Source organism: Cynocephalus volans, chromosome 1 (genome assembly GCF_027409185.1).
Source record: "Cynocephalus volans isolate mCynVol1 chromosome 1, mCynVol1.pri, whole genome shotgun sequence".
NCBI lineage: Eukaryota > Metazoa > Chordata > Mammalia > Dermoptera > Cynocephalidae > Cynocephalus > Cynocephalus volans.
In genome coordinates, this window is record NC_084460.1 from 7,186,385 (window position 1) to 7,209,633 (window position 23,249).

The 23,249-nt window shown below is 36.8% G+C and overlaps 1 protein-coding gene across 7 annotated transcripts in view; it reads left to right on the forward strand.

Moving 5' to 3' along the window:
* BCL2L13 (BCL2 like 13) overlaps nt 1-22,713 on the forward strand; it is an 85,628-nt gene extending 62,915 nt beyond the window's left edge. For 5 of the 7 annotated variants that reach the window (XM_063089246.1, XM_063089285.1, XM_063089274.1 and 2 more), the window contains one exon: nt 20,158-22,713. In XM_063089246.1, coding sequence (XP_062945316.1) covers nt 20,158-20,946 — 789 coding nt within the window. In that variant the 3' untranslated portion in view covers nt 20,947-22,713. The remainder of the gene's footprint in view (nt 1-20,157) is intronic. The other 2 variants (XM_063089313.1, XM_063089323.1) reach the window with 1 other exon arrangement.
* Nucleotides 22,714-23,249: the final 536 nt, after the last annotated feature.

A 23,249-nucleotide genomic window follows, 5' to 3' on the forward strand; every position in this document is an offset into this window, starting at 1 on the left:
TGTGTGGCTTTCTTTTTACCTTTTAGGTTCTGGATCAGTAATTATAAATCTCCATATAGTTTATGAATCTTGTTCTTTATAGTTTATGCTTTTTTTCTTCTTAAGAAAGCTTTTTTAATCTCATGATCATAAAGATATTCTCTTATATTACTTCCTAAAACTTTATGATTTTTCATTTTGCATTTAATCTACCTGGAATTTTTTATATGATTTGAGGTAGGGATCTAGTTTGCAGATTATAAGGTGTCCCAGCACCATTTATTGATTGGGTTTTCCTTAACTAATTCAAGTTTCCATATGTGTTTGTGTTTATCTTAGCTGTCTTTTCCATTCCTTTGGCCTGTTGGTCACTCTCTATGCCAAAACGGCACTGTCTTAATTACTATAACTTTTGCTTTTTTCCTGGCTGGTCTGAAGGTAGTGAGTTATCTCAATTAATTGTTCACAGTCACGTGCAGATCAAACTCCTTGTTGTACTCTTTCTCCCTTTCTTACTGAAGAATTTCCATTTTATTATTCAGGATGTCATATCTGAAATGGCTCTTTGTTTTTCAATATAAACTTTAGAATTTTGTTATCAAACTTAAGAAATTTTGATTATAATTATATTGAACCTGTAATTTTCAGGATAACTGACATCTTACGATATTGAGTCTTCCCGTTTATCAGAATAGTATATCCCTTCATTTATTTAAATCTTTAAAAAAAGGCCACAAAAGATTATTTTAGATTTCTTTCATAGAAATCTTATACATACCTTGTTAAATATGTTCCTAAGACCTTTTTTTTTTTTCTTGCTGATGTATGGAAATGCTTTCTTATGTAAGAAAGATTTTTCTATATTGATTTTACATCCAGCAATTTTATTAAACTCTTATTGATTCTCATTATTTATCTCTGGGTTCCTTTGGGTTTTCTACATAGACCGTCACACCATTTGTAAATAATGACTTTTTTTTTCCTTTATGGGTCTTAACTTTTTAAAAAAATTATTGCACTAATGAGGATCTCTAGTGCGATATTAGTAGAATTGGTGTTAACAGTTATCCTTGCCTTTTTCCTGATGTTAAAACAAATGCTTTTAATTGTTTCAATCATTTAGTTGTATCAGTTGAGTTGGGGAGAGGTTTTCCTCTTTCTTATACTCTGGAATGAATAGTTTGTATAAGATCCAAATTATTTTTGTCTTGCTTCCTATAACTTGCCTGTAAAACTATCTGTTATTTTCATTGAGGGAATGTTTCTGGCTTTTCTTAACAACTTTTGATCACTTTTCTAGGATATTATCCTTAAATTTTCAGGTTTGTTGGCATAGAGCTGTTCCTCGTACCCTTTTATTTTGGCGGGGAGGCAACAGTGGATTTTAGTTTTTAGTTCTCTAACTTACTTTTTAAAAAAACTTTTTTGGAGAACTTTGAACATATACAAAAATAGAAAGGATATTATAATGAACGCATATGGCTTAAACTCCAGTAACCATTAATTTGTTGCCAATCATGCTTTATTCATACCCTAATCACAGCCCCTCTTTATATTATTTAGAGACTAAATCCAGACATTATATAATTTTTTCTATAAAAATTTCAGTATGTATCTACAAAAATTAAAGGTTCTCTTTTATTTTAACATAATCATAACACAATACCATAATCACAACAAAAAATAATTTCTCTGTATCGTCAAATATCCTTTCTCCATTCAGATTTCTGAATGTCTCAAAAATATTCTCTCTTTCAATCTCTGCAACATATAGAGCCATATCTCTCACTTTTCATTTCTAGTATCATTTATTTCTTCTCTTTTTTGTTTTAATTTTTTACAATGGTGTATAATTTGTATACAGTAAAAATGCACATATCCTAAATGTTTAGTATGCTGAGTTTTGATAGTTGTGTACATCTTTAGGTACTATCCGATACAAGACAGAGAACATTTCCATTAACTTTCATTTCTATTTATTTAACAAATCTATCCTTTTGTATAATTTCTGCTTTTATCTCTACCTCCCTTATTCTGTTTTCCTTAGGTTAACCAGTTTTCTCTAACTTCTTTTGATGATTGTTTAGCTCTTTAATTTTCAGCCTGTTTTTCTATCATTAGTATTTAAGGCTATACATTTTCTTTAAATTACTGCTTTAGCTACATCTCATAAATTTTTGGTAATGTAATTTTATTATTATTTGATTTTGTTCAGTTATTTAAAATTTTTTATTATATGTTCTTAGACTCTTGAATTATTTAGAAATGTATTTTTAAATTTCTAATGTTTATAGCTTTAAAATTGTTTTCTTATCAATTTCTAATTCAGTTACATTTCATCAGAATGCATGGTCATCATGGCATTGAAACCCAATTCATGGTCTAGTTCATGGTCAATTTATGTATATATATATATATTTTTTTTTTTTTCCATGAACACTTTAGAACGTATATTCTCTAATTGTTGATGAAGTGTTCTATATGTGTCCATTGACATTCAATTAATCTTGATAATTGTAGTTTAAATTTTTTGTGTCATTACCAATTTTTGCCTAGTTGATTTATTATTTACTAACAGAGATATGCTCAAATCTGTGGTATGGTAGATTTCCAGTTTTCCTTTTAGTTCTATTTGGGGTATATGTATTCTCAGGTTATTTTGTTAGGTGACTGCCAGTTACAATTATTGAATCTTCTTGGTGAATTGAACCTTTTGTCATTATAGTTGTGGTCTTTGTCCCTAAAAATGTTTTTTTGTGGGTTTTTTTTTTTTTTTCTGTCTTAAAGTCTATTCTTTAAAATATATCAGTATATCCATTCCAACATGTGTCTCTATATTTTATTTTATCTATTTACTACAACTTGTACCAAGCAATCATTTATCACTCAACAATTTATTGAATGCCTATTATGTACCATGCTCTGTTCTAGATTCTTAGTAGACAGGCATGAATGGAGAAAATCCTTGACTTAAAGGAATTTACATTCTAATGGAGGGAGACTGACAATTAAAATATGTAGTATTTCAGGTGGTGATATATGCCATGAAAAAAAAAAATAAGAAAGATATATAGTATAGAGACTGAATTTTTATATTAGTCCTCACTGAGAAAATGACATTTAAGCAAAGACTTTGCTTATGTGCCTGGCTTAATCTCACTGTTTATTGTTTTATTCTCTTCCTTTCCATTGTAACCTGGGGATTTTCTCTTTCTTTCTTTGAGCCTGGACATGTTTTTTTAAGCCATCTTTTTTGTTGTAATTAACCCAACAATTAGTAATTTTTGTAATGACAGTACTTTTCATAAAATATAGTACATATTATTGCTCTTTAGCCACTATGCATCTAAGGGTTTGGGCTATTAAAGTAGAAATTTAATTAATGTGGATGCTAATATGGAACACATTAGGTTTAGATGCTTGGTAACTGCTTATGGAATGAAATGATGAGCATTTGTCTTAGGAGACTAAAAATATTTGTTAAGCTGCTCTTAAAAATAAGAACTTTTGAGAGTTTATTGTTTTTACTTTTATCCTACTGTAGTACAGTCGTGTTGCTAAACAACAGGGATGCATTCTGGGAAATGCTTTATTAGGTGATTTTATTGTTGTGCGAACATCATAGTGTTTACTCACACTAACCTAGATGACTACACACCTAGGCTATATGGTACAGCCTGTGGCTCCTAGGCTACAAACCTGTATAGCTTGTTACTGTACTGAATACTGCAGGTAATTGTAACACAGTGGCAAGTATTTGTGTATCTAAACATGTCTAAACATAGAAAAGGTACAGTAAAAACAAGGCATAAAAGATACACAATGGTACACCTGCATAGAGCACTTACCATAGCATGCATGGAGCTTGCAGGACTGGACATTGCTCAGGGTGAGTTAGTGAGTGAGTGGTGAGTGAATGGGGAGACCTCAGACGTTCCCTTACATACCATAGGCTTTATAAACACCATATGCTTAGGCTACACTAAATCTATAAAAAAAATTTTTCTTCGTTCAGTAATAAATTAACCTTAGCTAACTTTTTTCTTTATAAACTTTGGAATTTTTTTTTAACTTTTTGGCTCTTTTGTAATAACACTTAGCTTAAAACACAAACAATATACAGCTGAGCAGAAATATTTTCTTTCTTTATATCCATATTCTGTAAGCTATGCCTGAAAGGACTTTCATCCATCACGAGGCCAAGTCAGTGCCAGGTTTCAAGGCTTTTAAGGGACTGAGTAACAGTCTCGCTTGTGGGCAGTGTTGCAGGCTACAGATTGAGACCCTTGGTGATCTGTACAGTGAGAACCCAGGGCCTTTGAGCAGTGATAGCCTTGCCTGCTCGCTCCTCTCCCCTCCCTCCTCGTCCCCAACACAACTAAATCAACAGTATTATCTTCATAATATTTATCTTTGTACTGTGAAATGAGCTTTTACCTCTGACTTGATTTGTCAGCTTTAAATAATATTCTTTGACTGTTAGCTATTACAGATGGAGCAGGCCTTGCACTACCTTCCACCACGGTGTTCTTCCCACACGCAGAGACTTCCTTCAAATATGGCATTTCCATGAGTTTCTCTCTGTGCAGCCTCGACTTTCTCTCTCTCCACAGCAAACCAGGCTCATGAGGCTTCTGAGCCTCTCTTGTATTCCCTGACCCTGCCCCCCCAGGGTGACCTTCTCATGCTCAGGAGCTGAGTTTCGCTGCTGCTTTCTGAGCTCTGCCCTGGCTGCGTCCTACTTGATTCCTTCTCTTCCTCCTTTTCTACTGACTCTTGCAAGCTCAGCTGTGTTTGGTCTCAGCCCTGCTCTCAGGAGTTTCTCCCAGCTTTTGCACTTCCCAGTGGCTGCTCTTCTCTAGGGCGTCTGTTTTTGCAGGCCTTTCTCTGTGTCTCCTAGTTTTACTGATTGTAGGTTTATTCTTTACAGGTTTATTTACAGGTTTATTCTTTCTCGTTCACCTTGCCACTCTGTGTGGTTGTAGTCAGTTCCAGCCTTTTCTTTCAAAACAGCAGATGAACTTTTTGCTTTGGCTGTGATTGTCATGGTGCTGAGAGGGCTATGCTTCTGTGTCTGGTCTTCAGTCCAGCCATTAGAGGTTTCCCGTATCTGGTACAGGCTCCTCTCAAATTTTCATTCGTCTCATTTCCTTCAGTGAAGCAGATCCTTTAACAGCCTCTGTCACTTTGTTCTTGATCTTCAGGAATGATCCTGAAGCTGTGGTGGAATGGGACAAGCTTGACTAGCAGCAGCCATCACTGATCTCCTACCTTAACAGTCCTTAGTCACTTTTAGTTTCATTTCCAGGTCAGTCACTCCATGTGGCCTCTCACTGGCAGCACTGGCAGTGGGTTTTGTACACTTAGGGGCCATGATGAACAGAACAACATGAGGTGAAATCAGCTCCATTATAATCTTATGGGACCACCATCATGTATGTAGTCCATCGCTGACCAAAACGTTGTTATGCAGCACGCCAATTTTTTAAAATTTTGGCTAATGTAGCATATGGTTTGTGTAAGAGCCAGGGGATACCCCAGGTTAATTTCCACTTAACCTATATGGTGCTTTACAACAAAGGAAGACGTAAAATGCAGGGAATATTATGTATCCCTTTTTTAATTTTTGGTTTTGTTATGATGTAGTGCATCAAAGTTTGGTGATTATAATTTGTTAGAGAAAAAATAAGTATTTTACTCAAGTTAAATATCTGTGCTTAAAAAAAAAGCTACTGAATGGATAACTAGTTTATTATTAATTAAAATGTGTTTTTAACTTTAAATGTGTTATTTTGTTTGTTTGTTTGTTTGTTTGTTTTAAAAGATGACCAGGAAGGGGATCTTAACCCTTGACTTGGTGTTGTCAGGACCACTCTCTCCCAAGTTCTCTAACCGGCCATCCCTATATAAGGATCCAAACCCGTGGCCTTGGTGTTATCAGCACCACACTCTCCCAAGTGAGCCACAGGCCGGCCCTTAAATGCGTTTTAAGTTTGAATGCCCAATCAGTATTTCATGTTGTTAGGTCTAAGCTTTGTTATTTGCCAGTTTTTAAAACCAAGGTCTTGCTCTTTTGGCTAATTGGTGAAAATTAATCCTCTGATCCAAGGTGTCAACATGAATCTCCTTTAAGGTACTTTTTGTTAAACACTACGTTGACCACTCTTAAAACCATCCCAGAAGAGAATTGTCTGACTACACATCTAATTGTTTGTTTCCTGTCTAATGTATAAAGTCTGTAGTATGGTTTCCACAGGGAATGTGTTTGTCTTTAGCCACTCGAATACAGCATCAAGATGAAACAAACCCACCAGCTCTCAAAGTGGAACTGTCTTTGAAAACCTGCAGAAAAGGAAGAGGTGCCGGCAGCATAATCTGTTGGATGAGTGGAGTGATAGCATGTAGTTGGTTAGGAACCAGCAGGCTCAGGCTTTTAGATTTGCAGAGAGAAAAATAATCTTTTGTTCTCTGAATTATTAACAGAAATGTCTAGGATATATGCTTTTCGGAGTTCTGTAAATGGTTTTGCTTTTACTGGGATCTATGTTTTGTGATTGTTTCCTTCTTTTAGTATATTTGAGATGTTTTTCCTTTGTGCTGGTATTGAGAAGAGCACTTATTGAGGTTTAGGTTAACATGACTGGTTTGAATTTAAAGTGACCTTAAGCTGAAGCTTCTTTTTTTAAAACATGGATCTATATTATTTTGTACTTAGTTACTTCACCCATGGGCATTATTCGTCAAATGTGGACTTAAGTCATATAGTTAAAATTTCTATACCTTACATGTAAAAGATTCTCAGTCTCATAATTACTGATCTTCCTTGTCATATGAGGATGAAACGTATTTCTATATGCCCTTTCTACATGTCTACATGGATTATGAAAGCTGAGACTCCTGTGGAGCAGTAAACACAAGTAGCACCAACTCGTGTTTTTTCTCTTTGGTATTCCTTGAGAAGCAGAATGGCCTATTAGTGTTTATTGTTGTCTAACTACATGGCCTTAGATAAATCACTTCCTGCATATTCTTCAGGTTATTTATAAACTAATTTACTAATGAAATCAGTAATAGTATCTGCCCATTTTGTAAGGATTTTCTGAAGATTAATTAGTTAATATCTTTAATGCTGTGTAAGCCCTTGAGAGATTTTCAGTATACACAAAACCTTAATTGATTGCATGTGCTGTGCTAAGTACCATGCTAGATGTTGAGTATACATTCAAAAGTTGAATAAAACGTAGGCCCTACTTTTGAGCTAAGATCTGGTTAAGGAGACAGATAATATAAATAAGTATGTGTAGTGTGTTAGGTGCTGTGAGATAGAGTGCAAGGAGAAGGCAGAAGAAAGGAATAATTGAGGTGCAGTTAAAAATTTAGATTCAATTAGGAGCATACATCTTAACTATAATTAACAGTGAGCTTTTCAGAGCTAGAACTGGAGTACAACTTTCTATTATTTTTTAAATTGGCATTAAAATGACAAGAGAGGGATTTTTGTTTTTCTCTTTCTACCTCCCCCCCCCCACCCCACCCACACAGACTCTGCCTTTTTAGCCAAAGAATGGTGGGTTGAGAACAGAATTGGAAATCACAAGATTTGTTTCTGGCCTCAGGTCTGCCAAATGCTAGCCTTGTGTTAACATTTTGTGAAAATGTTACATTTTTACAAATGTCATGTTGTCAGATGTGTCTGTAGGGTGTGTGTTTTTTTTCCCCTCTCCTTAAGGCTGATTGAGGTTTCCTTTGAGTTTTGATACTGACTTTTATTTGCCCTGGAGCCCAGTTAGGACACAGACTAGTTGGTGTGCTGTGCTTCTCCCTGACTGTCTTTGCTCCCTCCTCCCCACCCCACTCGCCTTTCTCCTCCCTCATCTCCTGCAAGTGCCCTGCTGCATTCGAAGTAAGTCTGTCTCTGGAAAAGGACAATGCAAGCCCACTGTGGTAAGGCTTCTTTTTTATTTTCTCCATGGTTATGTGCCATGCTAAGTACTTATTATGAGAGATTTATCTAATGTCTATAATAATATTTAAGTATTTTGAATAAAATGAATCTTTGTCATTTTTCTCTTTTCTTTGAAGCTTCTCATTTTAAGAATAGCAAACCATGAAAAGGTTTTTTTTTAATTTTTTTTTTAAATCTAGGGTATTTAAAGACTGTCTCTTGGAAACTTCTAGGTTAAGAATTTGTTAGAACAGTTTTCATAATGTGGGAGGTGACATATAGGAGGTGATCTCAAATCAATTAAGTGGGTCACAACTAAAATCAAGTTAGTGTAGTAAGAGTAAGTACTATTTTGTGAAATCTGTTGTATATGTGTGTGTGGATGTTTACCGTGTTGAGTTCTGAAGTGTATTTTTTGTGGGTCTTGGTCACCATGTTGCGTGTAAAATTCCTTCTCTGGAATTTTTCACACTCTCCATTTTCTTATTTTAGGTTAATAGTGATCAGAGAGGCATTTGGTTGCTAGTGTCCTATTTGAATGATCTGTTTCCGTTTTGTATGATTAATGCTTGAGAGATAGATATTATACAAGGGCTGAGAAGTAAGATAAAGATTTGTTGGCATATCTTAGGGGAAATGAGTCCTTATATGAGTTTACTAACGTAGATGGGCTTTAGAATTTTGCCAAAGCATCTTCAGATGGAAAAGTTAAATCAATAGGAGCTCAGCTCATTAGCTGCTATGACTCAGAAGGTGAAATACTGTTTGAGGTGGTGGAATAATTTGTAACTGATCTGAAACAAAAAAAAGTCAAACACAGTGCAGTCAGTACAGACATCATGAAGCAGCTGCTGAACATTTTGAAGTGGTTCTTTGAATGATTGCCAAGCTGTTTTACTTAGTTCATCAAATCAAAGTTATATTTATATTTTATTTTATATTAATATTAAAATTTTCTCTTTATCTTCCTATCAGTTTCTTCTCTACTTCCCTTTTTAATTGAAGAGTTTCATGCATGTATCTTTGTGTGTTTGCTTGAAGAAAATACCAAGAATAACCTATTCTATCTACTTTTGTCCATAAACTCAAGAGACACTATAATATAGTAGGAAAAGTACCAGAATAGGACTCCAGAGCCTTCAGCCTAAGGATTAGGACAGTATAGTTGGTAAAAGCGTGGACCTTGGAGGCAGAGTTCCTGGGCTTGAATCCCAGCCTTATGACTTTGGGAAAATTACTTATCCTCGCTTCAGTTTCTTTGTGTTAAAATGGAAATATATATAAGACTTATTCTTATAGCATTGTTGTGAGGTTTAAATAGATTAACTTGAGTAAAGTCCTTAGAAGGGACCAGGGTAAGAACTATATATAAGGTTTCCCATTGTTGTTGACGTTCAGTTCTCATAGCAAGTTAAGGCACCTTGGGCAAGTTTGCTTAATCTCTCTGGGCTTTATTTATTTAAAGACAAAACAAAAACAAAAGACATAGTTCTCTGATTCTTTGTGCATATTTAAACTTTGATGGTTGATCCCAACTAGTTTTGTATTTTTGAGCCCTTGAAGTTACTCCTTTGGTGTTTTTTATATCAGTGGGGCCAATGATATAGGTACTTTGTGGTTAAGACACTTCAGATTGTTGGAATGGCTCTAAGACTACTTGTAGATGTTATTCTTCTAGTATACTAAGTTTTAGATGGTGTATTATCCAAAACAGCTCTTACCTTTCGTGAAAGCTTATTCTTCATTAATGACAGTAATTGTTAAGAGAGAAGCTACTATTTTTATATTTTTGCTCTTTATATGAATTGGTCCCCAGGAGTAAAAGTTTCAATGGTTATCTGTTCTTACTTTAAGACTTCTATATAAGAGCAGACAATGTTTGGTGAATCTTCATTAAAATGTCGCATGTCCCAAATACAGAAATAAGTTGTAAGGTAGGAGGGCCATCACAGCAAGGAAAAAAGTTATTTCATCTGAATTGGCTTTTAAGCAGTGTATTACTTCAAAGTTATAATTTGACAAACTTGTTGATCTAATGTCTTGATGAGATGAAAAGATCCTTTAGATGTGGAACAAAGAATGTTCGTAAATCTTTTGTTAGCTTTGAACTGTTAAAAATAAGGGGAAAAGACATTTTATACTAAATTCTGTGTCAGTTTTGTTAACTTCTTATTTCTTTATGATGGAAGTTTTGAAATGTCCATTTCAATTGTCTTGGCTTAGAGCCCAAATAGTCAGCCTTTTAGGGCTGACCAATTTAGAGCACAGCCTTGTAACACCAAGGTCAAGGGGGTTCGGATCTCCTTACTGCCCAACTGCCAAGAAAAAAAAATTCTTACATTTTTTGTTATAGCTCTTGTTTTTTGTTTTGTTTTGATTTTGCTTTTTTAATTAGCTCTTGCTATTAGAAGTACTGTTTTTAGAAGTGTGGATAACTTGTTGAGAATTCCTATCAGTGAGCACTTAGGATAACCTTTCCATTTGAAGAGCTGTATAATAAACAGTAAGGCTTTTGAATGACATGAAAACAGATTACAAAACTGTGGAGTGTGAACAGAAAGTGAGAGTAGATGTGATATCAAGACTGAGAGTAAATAACATAAGAAATTACATTCTTGTTTCCAGATAACACAGTTGGGAGGTAGAGATGGTTAATAACATTTTTTGAGGGTTTTTGTTAGTGAAAAATTTTAAATGTAAATGAAAACTAACGTAAATACACTGTTTTAAGTCACTTGTAGTAAGGTCATTGATGTTCTTTGACTGTTTTGCATAACTCAAATGCAAATTATTTGAGAAAATAGGGTTATCTTACTTGCTTCTTAGAGTGTTAGACTGACAGATTTATTCAGTATTGTTTTTCTGTTAACCTCCCCAACTTTTTCTGCTTTAGTTAACAACAGTGACAAAACTCTCAGTTTTAAAATGTCCAAAGTTTCAATAATGAAGAAAAAAAATTTAATCTTCAATGCATCGTTAACTTTCCTGTTAGCTACACTGCAGAGGTTTGAGGATAGAGGATTATACAGCTGCTAAACATATTAATTTCATTTGGAGATTTTGAGAGAGCAGATAAATAAAACAAGTGTCCTAATGTAAAGTTAATAAGGGGCAAATATGAACTTTATGCTACTTTACACTATTACTACTCTTTTTACTACCTTTTCTTCCTCCTTGTAAAATAATTATACATATGAGTCTTTCTTTCTGAGGAAATGCTCCAGGCAGCAGGAAAAACATAAACAATAACATGCTATGTACTGATTGGTTAAACACAACCTAAACATAAAGGAGCCAAATTATTTAAATGTTCAAATAAATATCAAGAGAGCCATGGTGTAAAAACAGATTTTTAGTAGGACCTGTGGAATACAAGGAAAAGAAATGGTAGCTGTGCAGTGAAGTAGGGCTCATTCACGAAAGGCTTCTTTAAAGAAGCATAGTCATAGCTTGAAGGAATTGAAGGGCTTATGTTCAAAAATCAGCAAGGATCAGTTAGGCAAGTTTTAGCGTCCAGCTTAGGTAGTTTGGAGGGGACATGACTCAGAATAACAAGAGACCTCTGCTAGAACATAGATGTTTATTATGTTCTGAATCTTATGTGTTTGCGCCATTTATGATGTAGCCTCAGCTGAGCTTTGGTTATGAAAGAGTAGTTCTGAAGCCATTCAGTCCTGCTCAGAACTCCACTGAATGTCTTTCTTCTCTGTTTACAGTAGAAGTTGGAAAATGAATGTATTTCTTCTTCAGAGGGACTTGCAGGGCCGGAACAGTAGATTATGGTACACATAGAGAATGTTCTGTCTGCAGTCAGGCAGAAAGAGAAATGACAGACATTTCAGTGGGAGAGACCCCAGATTCAAGAGCTGGACTAACTTGTCTAAGTTCCTAAAGACTTTAATGTTAATTATTATATTAATATAATCATACTAATTATATATACTGTATAATAGAATAACATTAACATTAGTAACATTAATGGAATAAATATGTATGGAATTCTGTAAGGCACATGGGAAGAGTGGGACTGAGAAAAGAAACGAGTAGAACAAAAATGTTATAAAAACATATCCTTAGTCTCCAGGAGCTTTTAGTTAGAGACATAAGACAGATACACACTATTTATTGTATATTATATAGCAAAGAGTAACAGATAAATCCTATGAGTTGAGAGGTAATGAGAAGGTAATGACAAGCAGAATCGGGGGGTGGGGATGAGAGAGCATTGTGGGTAGACGGAACAGTGTGACTTGGGTCAGAAGATGGGGGTTTGAATTCTGTCTTCAGCACCAGCACTATGTGACCTTGGAGAACAAAAACTCAGGTGAAGTTCGTATGAGTGGAAATACCGAGATGAATAAAGAGCTGTACCTAACAGTCCCTGAGAAAATTAAAAAGCTAATGTTCAGAGCTTCTTTTTTATCCAAAGGACCAGTTTTCCTATCAGCCAAGTGTTTATTGAGCTCCGCTGTTTGCTTGGCACATGTTAGGCATCTCCTGGAGGATAACAAAGGTTTAAATCATGTTTTCTCCTTTTGAAGTATTTATAATCAAGCTGGGGAGATGGCTATTACATGTGAAAAAATTAGGGAAAAGCGGGGCACAAAATATATCATTATGATATTTTGTGTGGCCCAGACTCAGAGCTATCTGGAAAGTCAGGAGAAATAAGAGGGAGATTGAATACAGTGGTCCAGAGTTGATGGACTTTAAGCCAGACCCTGATGGAAGCAGATCAGGGGTTTATACTGGAGTTTGTGGATGGTTCAGGGAGTCTGAAATTTCCCCTAAAATGGTACACTTCTTTGTATGAATACAGTTTTAAGGGAGAGTTCTCATACCTTTTATCATATTTACAGAACATTTCTTGCCCCCCCCCCCTTATGTTAAGAACACCAGTATATCTACATGAATAAGGGGACAGGGCTTGGGGATTTAGTATAGCACTTGTAGGGGACAATGAGTAACTTCACCAAGGTAAGCCTTCCCTCTTATGTGGAGTACCTAGTACGTGATTCAAAAATTTGGGCTAAATGATGGCTCTAGCAGTGGACAGGAAAGATTGGCTTTACCTCCTCTAATACTATTCACTGTGCTGTAGCCATTTAAAAATTTATATTTGGTTTTCCTAGGAAAATATTAATGTGTTCAAGAAGGGATAATGTATTATTTTTAAATATTGTATGACTTTGCCCTTGTGCTTTTTAACTGAAGGTGCCAGATAATTAGAACTAAATTTCAAATATAATACTACTCTTTTTAAACAAAATTCAAACTGAGCGTTTATCTGCTGGCCAGATGATATTTCAGATTTATTTTTTCTGCTCTGAGTTCTGGTGGTGTGTAAGAAGTGCCATATTGGGGGGTAAGTCGAATTAATTTTTCAACAGAACTAAGATCTTTGCAGACTCAACAAGACTGAGGGAAAAACACTCACTTCTATGATATAGAGACAACGTTTTATATCCAGATGGATATTAATATTTTACTTTCATGCATTGGCATCATACCTAATCTTTCCTGTTTCTCCAGCTTCATCTTTCTTTACTCCCCATCTTATGCTCTGAAATACTGAAGAGCTAGTAGCCTGCATACACTGTGATATTTTTCAGCACCATGTTTTTGTTTATGCTTTTCCTGCTGCCTGGAGCATGTTTCTCTGGTCTGTTGGTTCCTATTCATTAAGAACCAAGTCTGGAGCTGGTCAGTTAGCTCACTTGGTTACAGCATGATGCTGATGACCCCAAGGTCAAGGATTCAGATCCCTGTACTGGCCAGCTGCCAAAAAAGAAAAAAGATCCAACTCTGTTCTCTCGTCCAGGAAACCTTTCCACGAAAGTCCAGATAAGTTCTCGTTTATGTTCCTAAAGTACTTTATGTTCCTAGAGAGAGTACCCTGTGTTTATCTACTTCACTAGGTTTTAAAGTATATTTTAAAATCTTTGAGGGCAGAGATTGTTTTATTATTAGCACCTAAATAGCATAGTTCCTGGCAATAAGAAGCAACTACTTCAGGAATAGGAGAAATACAGTATCACTCTTAGATTTGGGGCTTAGCTAACTGGCGAAATGGTGCTTTCCATTTCCGAATTGGATTGCAAGCAGACAGGAGTCTTTACATTAGTTCTGATGAAAGGTAGTGATTGCTTATTTAGAGTAACAGCAGAAAATGTTGAGAGACGGAGAAGAAATATATTTTTAAATATAAAGTATATTTGGGAATAAATATATTGAGATATATTTAATACTTAATGATTAAAGAGAGGGGAAGGTGATGAGATGGATGCTAGCTACAATAAAAAATGATTAGGTATGGGGTAAGACAGAAATGATATAGAATTGGTATTTGTAGTTCATATTCTTCAGTAGGACAAGCATTATCTTCTGGCTGTCTGTAATCAATGAGTTCTGCTATTGGTGGGTATACGGTCTTTATGTGCTGCATTTGTTTGTAAAGACTCTTCGTTAACATTCATTATTGATGATCGTCCCAGAAATGTTAATAGTTTTACATTACTGTTACACTGATGAAAATACAATGAGAGTTTGAAAGAGATGAAATCCCATTAGATTATAGATGTGAAGGTCTCTTCTAGTCGTGTGGGCTTTGGACTGTAGGAAAGAAATCCATATGAGGAGATGCACTAATGGCAGAGATCATTTTAAAGATAAAAATTAAAGTTATTGATTCACATAGGTTACTAGTCCCTATCAAAGAACTACTTTTCAGGACACTTTGTTTATCCCCCTGTTTCCTTTAGGCTCAACCTAATTACAAGCACCGCTGCCCCCAGCAATTGGTTATTTTAATATCCAACTGTTTAGTAGTCTTGTGTAAGAATAAAAAAGTCTTATAATTCAACAATAAAAAGACAACCCAATTTAAAAATGGGCAGAAGATTTGAATAGACATCGTTCCAAAGAAGATATACAAATGGCCAATGAGCACATGAAAAATGTTCAACATCATTAGTCATTAGGGAAGTGCAAATCAAAACCACAATGAGATACAAATTGACACCTCCTAGGATGGTTATAATTTTTTTAAAAAGACGATAAGTGTTGGCAAAGATGTGGAAATATTGGAATCCTTGTACATTGCTGGTAGGAATATAAGTGGTGTGGTTACTTTGGGAAATGGTTTGGCAGTTCCTCAATGAATTAAACATAGAATTATTATATGACCCTGCAATTCTACTCCTAGATATATTCTCAAAAGAATTGAAAATAGGTGTTCAAACAGACTCATGAATGGACATTCATAGCCGTACTATTCACTATTCTAAAAGGTGGAAACAACCCAAATGTTCACCAGCTGATGAATTAATAAACAGAATGTGGTATATCCATAGAATGAAATATTCAGCCATAAAAGAAAGGATTACTGATACATGCTACACAACAAGGATGAAACTTGAAAACATTGTGCCAGGTGAAAGAAGCCAGACACAAAAGGCTACGTATTGTGATTCAGTTTATACTTCCCAGAATAGGCAAATCCATAGACACAGAAAGTACATTAGAGATTGCCAGAGGGTGGAGGAGGGGGGAATTGAGAGTGACTACCAAAGGGTTTCTTTTGGGGTGATGGAAGTGTTCCAGAATTAAATACTGGTTTGGTTGCACAACATTATGAATATACTAGAACCACCACTCAGTTGTACTCCTAAAAATGGTGAATTTTGTGTTATGTGAATTTTATGAATGTGACTCTCAATACTAAAAAGGAATAAAAAGTAAAAAAGAATACCAGTTTTTAATAGTATTTCCATATGTCCTGCCCTTTGAGACACGTGCAAAATTCAGACATTCAGGAGATTATCTTCACTTTATTCAAATTATTTCATAGCCCATTTTGAAATTGTTGAATATCCACTAATGTCAAGTTCTCAGGAGGTAGCAGAACCCTGTTTATATTTACATTCTTTTAAATACATGGAAATAAATTTTTTTATGAAATCGTGACTGTTGTAAAAAATTTATATAATACACTCTTTTCTTGCCCCTTAGAAATAACTCCTATAGTGGTTTGGTATACATCTTTCCAAACTTTATTTTGTGCTTATATAAACATTGTAGTATATATGAATATTTGCACATAGGGGTGTGTGTGTGTTAAATGGGAGCACACTGTCCATTTTCCCATTGTACTACAGGGTCATCTTTGCACATAGGGGTGTGTGTGTGTGTGTGTGTGTGTGTGTGTGTGTGTGTGTGTGTGTGTGTGTGTGTGTGTGTGTGTGTGTGTGTGTGTGTGTGTTAAATGGGAGCACACTGTCCATTTTCCCATTGTACTACAGGGTCATCTTTGCACATAGGTGTGTGTGTGTGTGTGTGTGTGTGTGTGTGTGTGTGTGTGTGTGTGTGTGTGTGTGTGTGTGTGTGTGTGTGTGTGTGTGTTAAATGGGAGCACACTGTCCATTTTCCCATTGTACTACAGGGTCATCTTTGCCATAAATCATGTGACTGTGTGTGGATCTACTTCTGGATTCTGCTTAATTTAATTGGTCTATCTTTAAGTTCTTACCATACTGTCTTAATTACTGTACCTTTGTAATGAGTCTTGATATCTGGTAGCATCAGCCTTCCAACTTTGTTGTTTTCCAAGAACAGCTTAGTTATTCTGGCCCTTTTTATTGCCATGTACATTTTAGAATCAGCTCGTCAATTTCCATAAGAAAAAAGCTGGTGAGATTTTATACTGGAGATTGTATTGAAACAATGCATTAATTTGGGAATAATTGACATCTTTGCAACTATTCGGTTTTCCAGTCTATGAATATGATGTATATCCCTTCAATTATTTAGGACATCTTTAATTTCTCTCAATAATAATTTGCAGTTTTTTGTGTAGAGGTATTGTACTACACAGTATGAGCTTCCTTTCATATCAGACTTAAAAATTTACTTATTTTTTAATAGTTAAGTAGTTTAGATGAACTGTTTATATTTTTAACCTCTCCCCAAGATAATTAAAGGCTATTTCAAATCCTTTCATATTAAAAATAATGCTAATGAAAATCCTTGCCAAATGTACATGCTCAAGACATGATTATTGCGTCTGGTTAGGATTTTCATCTCTTTTCTTGCTCAGCTGAACTGACTAATAATCCCCCCAAACCTGAATGTCCTTCCTCCCTCCCTTTCTCTCATCTAAATACTTCCTCTTCTGGGCCTTTCCAATGGTCTAATCTCAAAGGGTCCTCCCCAAAGCTGGGGTAAATTGTCATCCTCAAAAGCTTGGAGGCCTAGAAGCTCTTTCTCCTTTCAAAGCCAATGGCCTCTCCAATTTTCCTAATTGTGTACTACTGTAATTTCTTTCTTTCTTTTTTTTTTTTTGGTCGTTTTTTCGTGACCGGCACTCAGCCAGTGAGTGCACCAGTCATTCCTATATAGGATCTGAACCCGCGGCGGGAGCGTCGCCGCGCTCCCAGCGCAGCACTCTACTGAGTGCGCCACGGGCTCGGCCTTACTACTGTAATTTCTAAACACATTTTACTTTCTAGTTTTGTGTAGAGATAACTCAGAAGAGATGGAGGAGGAGGGAAAAGTTTGTAAATTATCTTCTCTAGTCAAGGAAATGTATTGTTTTAAATTGTTTTTACTTTTTTATTCTTTCTATTTGGTATTTTATTTTTTATCTATTTGGTATTTTAGAATAGCTTTGTCCCACCACCATACCACCAAAAACAACAGCAGTAAAAGCAAAACTCTGGTTGTAATTTTGTTCCTCAAAGACTTCAGTGACTAACCACTGCCTATTGAAAAAGGTCCATACCTCTTAGCTCTCTACCATTCAGGTTCTTCCACAGGTCTGTCCTTACTGACCTTTCTGTTCTACATGTACATTGTGCACTGATTAAGCTGGGATACTTGCTGTTCCCCTTCTTTATATCTCTATACTTCTTCTGGTATTGTGTCTTCTATATGGTCTTCAACTGTCAAAACTTTACCCATTCTTCAGATGTCCAGTGTAAATGCTGGTTCCTCCATGAAGTATTCTGTGATCTCCCTGCCTTTTCTGACCTCCACCAAAAGAAGTCATTTTCCCACCTGAATTTACATAGCAATTTTACTATGCACAGCATTATTTTTATACTCTACCCGTGATAAATTCCTTGAGTGCAAGCAAGGTCTTGCCTTTGTTTTCTCTGCTGTTTTGCATTAGTTATTGCTTTGAATATATATGGATTACATTGAATATAAATGAACTTTTGATCTTTTAGTTACAAGGAAACTGGTCAGAGGACTGTCAAAAATTCTTCCTCTGCATTGGCCTGCAAATAAATGCATTCAGTTCTGAAACTGTGTAGGCTTATTTTTTTGTTTTCTTTGCTTTTCAGTTTTTTTAATTTTATTTTTTTCATTGTACATGTTTATGGGGTACAGATTGTTTCAATAAATGCACATTTTGTATAATGACCTAATGAGAATAGTTAGCATATCTATCACCTAAACATCATTTCTTTGTGGTTATTACATTCAAGAGCCTCTTTTCTGGTAATCTTGAAATATACATACAGTATTATTAGCTATTGTTCCCCTAGGGCACCAGATCTTATTCTTCCTATCTAACTGTAACTTTGTACCTTTTCTATGAACCTTTCCCCGGCCTCCCCTCACCCCCCTTTCCCCTGCCTTTGGTAATTGCTACTCTACTATTTCTCTTTTTAATTTATTTTTCTTAAATAATATTTATAGAGTACAATATGATAATTAGGTACATTAATACTGTGTGCAGTGATCATATCAGAGTGCTTAGTATATCCATCACCTCAGACATTTGTCACTTCTTTGTGTTAGGAACATTCAGCATCATCTTGACTAGCTATTCAAAGATACACAGTACAGGGGACTGGCCATTTAGCTCAGTTGGTTAGAGCACAGCTGTATAACACCAAGGTCAAGTTCACATTCCCATACTGGCCAGCTGCCAAAAAAAATAAATAAATAATAATAATTTGTTGTCTATCTAACATTTTTTTTTTCACTAACCACCTTCTCTCCATAGCTGCTCTTCTCCTTCCCCCAACCAGTGTCTAGTAACCACTATTCTACTTTCTACTTTTATGAGATCAACTTTTTTAGCTTCCACTTATGAGAGAGGACATGTGGTATTTCTCTTTCTGTGTCTGGCTTATTTCACTTAACATACTTTCCTTCAAATTCATCAGTGTTGCTGCAGATGGCAGAATGTCATTTTTTATGGCTGAGTAGTATTCCATTGTATATATATACCACATTTTCTTTATCCAGTCATTCATGGAATCACATTTAGGTTGATTCCAACTCTTGGGTATTGTGAATAGAGCTGAGATAAACATGGGAGTACAGGTATCCCTTCAACATGATTATCTCCATTTCTTTGGATCCCAGTGGTGGACTGCTGGATCGGATGGTAGTTCTAGTTCTATCTGTAGCTGTTTCAGAAACCTCCATACTGTTTTCCACATTGGCTGTACTAAATTACAGTCCCACCAGCAGTGTAGAAGAATACCCCTTTCTCTGTATCCTACCCAGGATTTGTTACTGTCTTTTCGATAATAGCTGTTCTAACTGGGGTGAGATGATATCTCATTGTGGATTTGATTTCCATGTTTCTGATGATTAGCAACGTTGAACATTTTTTCATATGCCTGTTGACCATTCATCTGTTTTCTTTCAAAAAAAATCTGTTTAATTCCCTTCCATTCTTTAATTGGATTTTTTTTTTTTTTTACTATTGTTTGAGTTCTTTGTATATTCTGGATATTAATCCCTTGTTGGGTGCATAGTTTGCAAATATTTTCTCCCTTTCTGAAGGTTGTCTTTTCACTCTGTTGATTGTTTTCTTTGCTGTGCAAAAGCTTTTTAGTTTGATATAATCCCATTTGTTAATTTTTGCTTTTGTTCCCTATGCTTCTGAAGTATCATTCATTGTTTTCATTTTTCTTTTTTGGCAGCTGGCCGGTTCAGGGATCTGAACCTGTGACCTTCATGTTAAAAGGCTGCAGCACCTAACCAGCTGAGCTAACCAGCCAGTCCCCTGAAGTATTATTCAAAAAGTCTTTTTCAAGACCTATGTCTTGATGTGTTTCCCCTTTGTTTTCTTCTAGAAGTTTTATAGTGAAACCGACTAGGTTTAAACAATGTATTTATCTCTGCAACTGAAGTTTAGGAAAAAAAGTTTTTTTCCAGATTGACTATTTTAAAAATATTTACCGTTTTTTGTATTGACTCTCCTCCTTTTCTAGGGCACTGTCTTTAATCTTGAGTCAGAGGAGGAGGAATACCCTGGAATCATTGCAGAAGATAGCAATGACATTTATATCCTGCCCAGTGACAACTCTGGACAAGTCAGTCCCCCAGAGTCTCCAACTGTGACCACTTCTTGGCAGTCAGAGAGCTTACCTGTCTCACTATCAGCTAGCCAGAGTTGGCACACAGAAAGCCTACCAGTGTCCTTAGGTCCTGAGTCCTGGCAGCAGATTGCAATGGATCCTGAAGAAGTCAAAAGCTTAGATAGCAATGGAGCTGGAGAGAAGAGTGAGAACAACTCTTCTAATTCTGACATTGTTCATGTAGAGAAAGAAGAAATACCTGAGGGCACAGAAGAGGCTGCTGTAGCTCCTGTGGTCTTGCCAGCTGGGGAGCTGCAAGAGGCATTCCCTGAAGCCCCAGCTCCCCTGTTTCCACATATCACTGCCACTTCCTTGTTGGAGACAAGGGAACCCGACACAGAAATGGTTGCAGCTGAGCAAGCCAGCCCTGCTACGTCTTTGTTCATTGAACTTGATGGAGAAGAGGTGAAAGCAGCAACCAGTGCACCTGTCGCAGTGGAGGAGGAGGTGATGCCTGTGCTGGAGCCCATACAAACACTACTGCATGAGAAAGAGAGTGTCAGAGAGGAGTCCTCCCCTGCTGGAGAAGCGAAGGCCATCCCACTGCCTGAGGGCCAGTCCATGCTGCTGTTTGGAGGGGCTGCTGCTGTTGCCATCCTGGCAGTGGCAGTTGGAGTAGCACTAGCTCTGAGAAAGAAATAGATTCTTTGGGAGACAAAGAAGACAAAAAGGATCTAAGGTTGTAGTTGTATCGGCTGGAATTTGAACTGCCAGCAGCTGATTGGACATTGTGGAACACTCTGGGATGATTGGGGACTTCTGCTCAACAAGGCAGTGGATAGATCCACACATCAGGGCTTGAGGTAGAGGGGTTCACCATCATCCGATCGTAAATTCCAAGGGCCTTGGCTCATGCTAGATTAATCTTATGGGTAAAGTACTCCCTATAGAACAGGGTTTCTCAACCTTGGTATTATTGACATTTTGATAATTCTTTGTTGTAGGAGGTTGCCCTGTGTATTGTAGGATGTTTAGCAACATCCCTGGCCTCTACCCACTAGATGCCAGTAGCACCCCACTCCCAGTGATGACACCAAAAATGTCTCCAGACATTGCCAAATGTCCCCTGTGGGCAAAATCATCCCCTGTTGAGAGCCACTGCTTTAGAGGGAGAGGGCTAATCTAGGAGAATCTGGGATAGAAATTCCCAACCAAGAGGGCTTAGCTGTGGGTTCCTCAGAGACTGGCTCATCGCCTGTCCATCCCTGGGGGTTTCCTCTCTCCTGATGAGCAGGCTGTGTTCTGGCTCGTCTTCTCCCCCTTCCTGTCCTCTAGTGTGAGGGTGCCCTCCCTCACGTCTCAGCTGCTCAGGTAACTGCACTGCTGCTCGTCACCCCAGGTTCCCTCCGAGGTCCTGCGGGAGAGGGCCTGCTCTGTACTTCTGCTCAGACCCATCAAGTCGCTGAAGCTTACGACAGCTCTGCCTTGTGAAGATGCTGCCTTTAGGGATCTTTTTTAAAAAAATAAAAATAACATAAAGGAGACCTGGGGTTCCCTACTTTAGAGTGCAAGTAACTCTGGATAGAGAGGCATTTGTCTTGTTTAGAGGCGGGAGGATGGCCTAGATGACCTATTGAGGTCTTTTCTAGCCTTTTTGTCCATAGTCACCTACTTTCCTGTGGTTACTAGCCAGCAGCATCTCTGTTGTTAGATGCTCACTAACTCCAGTGTGTTTTTTCCAATATCTGACCTGTCTTCTTACTGGTCATCTAGCTCCTCTGTGGACCTCTTGCCATGTGGTAAGGATTTTCATACTTGAGCTTACAGAACCAATTGGATCATAACTCTTATTAAATATAGAATGTCTTCTAAATATTACAGAAATAAAAATAGGGGCAGTGAGCTTGAATCTCAAGACTGAGGCTACCCTCGAGATTCTAGTTTGGTTTTCAAAAGTTGTTCAAGAACGGAGGCTTCTTCACCAGAACCCTTCACAGCCCAAATGCCAGGGTGACAAACCAGAATGATCCCAATCAGTGTATGCTAGTTGAGAACCAGCAGAATATTCTTTCATCTGAACAGTCCCATCTCTAAAGGAGAGGTGGGACTGGACTGTGTCCTTTCATGCCGGAGGGTCACAGTGTCACGATGCAGGCACACATGCTTGATAAAAAAGTCATCTCAGATTATCTTAGTAAATGTAACAAATTACTTTTTAGATCCTGAAATTTATAATAAAAATACTTTACCTACCTGATCACCAAAACCCAATGTTTTAAATGTACTTTCTTTTTGAAATTTATTTCTTAAAATCCTCTCCCTAAAGCAGTACTATTTAAAAGTTGGTCAAGAAAAGGTCTGAGAGTGTTTTTGTCTGTCTTTTACATCTTTATCATGCAGTATATCTTTATGTTCCGAGTTTTAGGGAATGATGAAGGGTTTTGGTGCACCTTGATTAACATAGATAAAGGTACTGGGGCGGGGGGCGGGGATTAGTGAAGTTTTTTCCCTCCATGGGAACTGACAGTTGCATTGGATTATTCGGTATTCTGATTGCTATATTTGTGTCTGCATAGGTTAAGAGCAGAATAACTAGTGAGTTACCTTTTTTTAAAAACTAATAAAATATTTTCCTTCCAGTGTTAACACTTTTAAATAGGTGAGCACATTCAAGCGCTGATAGAAGCCAGGTTCATTTCTGAGCTGTGAAAGGGAGATCTGTAGCATGGGATATTTGGGGCTGCGCCTGCACAAAAGGAGAGATAAGGAAGAAGTGGGAGGAATGTGCTACTGGAGCAGCTCCTTGCTGCATTTTCCACCGGTTGGAACATTAACCCAGTGATCTGGCCAACTGTGTTTTATGGGTGATGGTAAACAGATGCTTGTTTCATGGGCTTTCTCTAGAGTGACTCTTGAGTTCCTTAGTAGTGGGCGTGTCTGTGTCCCCGTGCTTTCTTCACTCCCTTGTCCTCTGCCTCTGGCAGTGGGAGGCAGTCGCAGTAATG